This window comes from Scleropages formosus, chromosome 14, assembly GCF_900964775.1.
Source record: "Scleropages formosus chromosome 14, fSclFor1.1, whole genome shotgun sequence".
Classification (NCBI taxonomy): domain Eukaryota; kingdom Metazoa; phylum Chordata; class Actinopteri; order Osteoglossiformes; family Osteoglossidae; genus Scleropages; species Scleropages formosus.
The window spans coordinates 20,208,867-20,214,866 of NC_041819.1; the positions used below are offsets into that span (position 1 = coordinate 20,208,867).

Genomic DNA, 6,000 nt, shown 5'->3' on the forward strand with positions numbered 1-6,000 from the left:
TTGGCCTCTAGGTAAACCCCTGTAGAAGGGAGGTGGCTGCTGTTACATTTGCCCGCTATGCTGTGCTACGTTCCATCCTCGTGACTGAAGGTCAAAGACCCTTCGCATCGACCCAACAGCAACGTCGTGGTTTTGTCATCACTTGGACTGCCCTAAATTCATATTGCTGGGTGACATTCAGCAGGTACCTAGGGATACAGTAAGAAATATTCTGAGGGAATGCTGTAACAAAGGGAATAACACAGCGAGTGGCCGCCGAGAGAGGATTTTGCCCTGGAAGCCGTTGGCTTGGAAGAGCATGTGCCTTTATCTTTCTGTTGAAAGACGGATGGCTGTTGCAGGAACAGGCATCTACTGTTTATCCTGGAGCTTGTCATTCTCACTGTCGGCAAAACAACTCATTAATTATCGGAATTATCGGAGCAGCTCTTTCAAGTGAGTCAGAGTGAACTTTAAAGGCATGCCAAATTCACCGCGTTCCGCCGGAGAGGGGGTTCGGATGACGGCCGGGATCATTGATGCCGGGGGGGTGGGGGGGGGGGGTTTAGTCAGGAGCCCTTCTTTGTTCAGGCAGCTCAGAAATAGTCTGATGCAAGATGTGGCGTCGAGCTCACTCGACGCCCTGAACCGTTACAGCCAAGCAGTCACACACACACACACACACACACACACACACACACACACACACACACACTCTGTCTTCATTTCCCGTTGTCCACACCCAGCCTGCGCACAGGGGAATTAGTATGACCTTAACACTCGAGAGCAGTGAGTTTTCGACTGTCAGGTCTCCCCGATGACCCGCTATCGTCCGAGACGGCTACTGTACTTCTGAGGGACGAGAACCTTATATAATGACCATCACTTTCCAGCCAGGACCGTGTTATTTCACCTGAAGAGGATTTTCTGACCAGTTCTCTGGCCAAAACGCTTCACGCTTAGCGGGGTAAATGCAGTAATGAAATTTAAGGCCCTGCCATCTCTAAGGTTTGCAAGTATGTGTTAAATCGCAAGGAAGCATCTCTCAACTGTGTCCACTCAACTCTTCCATGGAAAACATTCACCGTACTCAGTAATAGTCAACTTCGGCGTTGCGCTTCTCTCCAAAAAGGGCCAAATAGCAGAGAAACGAAACCCATTCGTAGCAGCGCGGTAAATAACCAAGCCGGGACTCTTTCGTGAACTGAGAGCCCGAGCGAGCAGGACTTTAAAAGCTTTTGTTTCCGATTCGGCGGTTTCGGAGCACAGCTGCCGCGGGCGTTTCCACGTTCAACCACGGTACAGTAAACGTACCTCGGCAAAGCACTCGTACCACCTCTGTGGTACAAGTAAGTTCATTACTTGGGACATGGGATTACGTCGTGTACTGGGTATCTCGCTAGTTCGCGTCAAAGGGGCATTAAAGGTTACGGGCCGTTCTCAGGTCAAGCTGGCTTCTAAAAACAAAGACAAGGGTTTTGGTGGTGTCCTGCTGCGCTTGCGGTGGATTTGGTCAATTTGCTCGGTGAAAACACGGTAGGTTAACTCGGGTTTGCTCGGCTCCGGCGTAAATTACCGAAAAGCGCACGTTAAATTGCGCATTCGCCTCTTTTCGGTCGACGGCTTCGGCGCAGAACGCTCGATCTTCAAATCGGATCCCGTTCAGCCTGTTACGCAGTACTTGCCAGAGGCAGAGAAATCCAGTCCTCTCATACCAGGATAATAAAGGCTGGTTTTCCTTCAAGCTCTTAGTCGCTCAGTCTTTACCGGGATTTTGATTTAACGTGCTGTGCGATACAAACTGCAGATTAACGCTTCGCACGCGGTAAACGAATGAGTGCTAATCAAGGAATAACTGTATCATAATAGCGAAAAATAAAATACTAGGGGCGTTTGTGTTTTTTACACTTAATGAATGACTGTGTTTATTATTGCAATGAATCAAGTTGCTCGATCGTCGTTTTTGCCTCCACCATTTAAATTGAACGGATTAAGGGAGCCGAGTAGGATTAATCTGTTTCAATTTACGAAACGAGGCACCCGCATTTCGCGAACGCAGCCGCAGCGTTTTTCTGAAACGGTTGGGTTTAACGCGGCTGGAAAACGCAATCGCGCGTCTTTTTAACGCGCGCGGAGCATTCGGGGGAAAACGGAATAACGAGTCTCGAGATGAGGCGGAAAGAAAAGCTCGACTCCACCGGGCCTGCGAACGCTGCGATTTCGTGTTGCGCGCATGTTTTATTAATGAGGCCCAGCGTGCGGCTCCTGACTCTTCTGTGTGTCTCCCTCTCCCGCAGTGGCCATGTACAGGGAGCCTTCGCTTCACGACCTCACCGAGTTCTCGCGCTCCGGCAGCGGCACGCCCACCAAGAGCCGCAGCGCGTCGGCCATGCTGAACGGCGGCAAGGTGGTGAGCCAGAACGAGTCCACGTAGCTGGGCGGCTGGGGCTCGGCCCGGGCCTGCGCTCACTCCCATGCGTACCTCTGGATGCTCGCGACTCCAAGCAGACTCCTCTCGCCCTCTCAAACCGTGACCGGTTCTGGTTCAGGACAAAGACGAACGCAGCACAACCCGGTCAGATTAACATATTTCCGTTTGCGTTTTTTCACCTTCTTCTGATTCCCCGAGAAAATCGCGCCGATGACAGGTTTGCTCCGTTACGAAAGGTTAATCAGCCACTCGCCTCCGGCGGGGAACACGCGCAAAAGCAAACCGTTTCACTGTTCTGGGGGTCTCGTTTTTCCCCTTGAATAACCACTTTGTCTGATCCTGATGGGGGGGTGCAGAAAACGCCCACGAATCAGGACAGTCGCCGGAAGTGTCTCCGCGTTATTTCCGCTGCGGAGAAGCAACCCGTTGCTCGCGTGATGCATCCCTCTCAGACCACGGGTCCTGCGGCAAAGAAGGGTTCGAGGGGGCAGTGACCCCTGCTGCATATTCTTTGTGTGGGGATGGTTCTCCCACACGGAAATACAAGGCGACGTTCAGACGATCTGAGGAGGGGGGAGGGACTCGATGCCCGAGGGTAGGGGTTTCTGAGCTCACGGTAGCCGCGTCTCCACTCGCTCGCTCATCTACCGAAATTCCCGAAAGCTTTACCCTTCCTCCGTAGTTGCCAGTACGCATTGCTGTTTTACTGAGGGCGTGGAGCCGAAGCACACCGAGCACAGGAGAATAACCGCGTGTCCCCCGAAGCCAGAATGCAAGTGCGGTTGGAATCAACGGACAGGATCATGCCTTTAGTTACGGTCCGAAGAAGACGGAACGCAAAAGAATGCCAAGTGATGATCTACAAGCCGTTCCGTATTTTTTAAAGTGTTTTGCACTGCAGCGCGAGGTACGAGTTGACGTTTACGCGGCTCCCTCTTCGTTCCAATCTCGTCACTCCGCCTCCGTCTCCATCATGTCCGTAGTCCGTAACCGATCGCGTGCGTGGTTGTGTCGCGTCCGGCCCTTTCCTCGTGTAGAGACCCCGTCGAATGGCTCCGCTCACCACGGATGAGGTCCCCAACCCAACCGCTGTTCCGTGGTTACGTAGCGGTTCCAGTTTTTTTGTATTAAAAAATGAATACTGTGGAATTTTAAGTGGCTGAACGTTTTTATAGGTTACGTTTGATTTGTAACAGATAAAATTAGGAAAAAAAGAAAAAAAGGCCAGGGCATGTAAAAAAAAAATAAATAAAATACTTGCATACAGCAAAGATACTCTGTGTTGGCTAAGTACTCTTTCCCTCGAACAACATGATCTTCCTCTTCATTCTTGCTGTGGGAGGTTCTTGTTTATAATCTAGATCCATTTGTTTTTTATGTGAGCATATCTGTTGCATGGGAGACAGCTGGGACGTCTGGGATAGAGCTGCATGACATAGGCCATGTGTATTAACCCATGTTGGATCATGTGTCCCAAAGCGTATCAGGATGAAACCATACAGTGTCCAGGCAGGTGTTCAGCCTGCTACCTTACGTTTATTATTTGTTGTATACACAAAACTGCACTGAATAAAAAGGTTTATATTAAGATATACTTTTAAAACATGTTGACATGTTTTCTTTGGCGTTCTCTCATTTCCTGTAATTGTTTATCATAAGAAAATTACCCTGGGAAATGGTAAGAAATCTGGTGAATTACTGATTTTATTTTTCGTAATGCCATCTCTAGCCATCTCCGAAGGTACAGGGGAGCTGACGGTTCGTTTTTGCATAAATTTTTAATTTCCGAAGTTTAGACAAGATACCTTCCTCACTACTATTGTATTAATTAATACAAGGCTATCAACATTACACAAGGGAGGAACATCACTTCATCAGTGTGCTACTTGTCGTACAGTACAGCTGGTTGTCACTGGGAGAGGAAAAATTAATAATAAAATGCCACTTGTCTCTTCTGTCTATAGTAACAAAAATACCTTTCCCCAAATCTGGTAGTTATGTTTAAGGACATACGCCACAGTGGTTTCCATAAAGGCTGAGGAAACAATTTCAAAATTAATTACGAAAAAGGAATCCCAGATGTAGCGTGCTCTGACTGTTGTCTATAATATTATTAAGCTTCTCAGATTTACGGGAATGTAATGAATGAAGAATATACTGGCATTATTATGAACTAAGTGGGTCCCTTCCTTGTTAGTGGGATCACAGATGGTGGATGGAAGGGAGAGGGGAATATGTAGGCTATTTTTCTGCCTGTTTAATGAAAGCGATATGGATATGAACATGCGGAAAATTAGTGCTTCCATGCGGATATCTTTAATTAGAACTGTAAGGTAGAGGTAAAAAATTAATCGAGATCACTGGAGGTGATCACTGGATCAACGGACCCTTTTCCAGCAAAAAGGTGGGTTATAATAATTTTCTTTGGGATAAAATCATGGTGCTGGGTCTGAGAGAATAACAGTGCGTTCAGCATGATAAATAGACAGAAATTCTGCAGCTCGAAACATCGTTTCTCTGATGGGTGAATGTAATCATAAACGTCTTGAGCTACGGAACGCCTTCCCTCAAGTCATTTCTTTGTGTCACAGGATGGAGAGGCATTCACGAAACGTTCTTCAAGAGATTTATTTACTTTTTCAAAGCCACAATATTAAACGGACTTGGAAAAACAGTCTTCGCAGCCCCAAGAGTTTCTTTGACTGGAGTCATATTTACATAAGCAGACAATAAGCTAAGCATTTGTAATAATTTGGATATTCCATAACATAAAATCTACGTTTCATAATCACACGCATACATCATCTGAAACCGCTTGTGCCATAAGGGGCGCGGGGAGCCGGAGCCTAACCCGGCAACACGGGGCGCGAGGCTGGAGGGGGAGAGGAAACACCCAGGAGGAGACGCCAGTCCATCACAACGCACCCCAAGCGGGACTCGAACCCCAGACCCACCGGAGAGCACGACCCAGCCAAACCCACCATGCCCCCTGTTTCATAATCACAAGATTTTAAATAACCTGGGCTGGTGTTCAGTACAATATGTTATTCCACTATATGTATTCTTTACGCATACTGTAAGAAAAGAGACTGGAGCGAGAGAATAGGGAGACGGAGACGCATGCATTTCAAATGTTTGGCCCTGGACACCCAGTATTCTCTGTATATAGTTTGCAAATTCATACTAACACTAAAACCACAGAGCACTGCCCACTTTCTCCTTTTACTTCTTTTTTTTTTTGAAAATGTATGATGTAGGGTAATACTTGCTTAAATTAACCACGAACTGTCCCTGTGTTTCTTTTTCTTTTTTTTTAAAAAAAAAAAATCAGCTCAAAACAAACCAGCTCATATAAAATTTCAAAAGCAGCCACCAATAATTTATGCTGTTTGTTTTCCCTTGTTTCTCGTTGCAATAACAATGCTTGTATCCCGTATCAAATTGCAACCATTTTAATAACGAGCTGCAATTTGCTTTGCAATAAAGTGCAAGTCATAAAGCACCAGTACGGGACCCTGTTCTGAGCTCAACCGCTATCAGTCAAATAATGCATCCTGGGACTGATAATGCAGATAGGCGGAAAATCCATT

General features: G+C 47.0%; 1 protein-coding gene across 2 annotated transcripts in view; it reads left to right on the top strand.

Annotated features, from left to right (window-relative positions):
• The window catches only part of LOC108928870 (fibroblast growth factor 13-like), a 112,024-nt gene extending 108,056 nt beyond the window's left edge, over nt 1–3,968 (top strand). For both annotated transcript variants that reach the window (XM_018743058.2, XM_029258133.1), the window contains one exon: nt 2,277–3,968. In XM_018743058.2, coding sequence (XP_018598574.2) covers nt 2,277–2,413 — 137 coding nt within the window. In that variant the 3' untranslated portion in view covers nt 2,414–3,968. The remainder of the gene's footprint in view (nt 1–2,276) is intronic.
• Nucleotides 3,969–6,000: the final 2,032 nt, after the last annotated feature.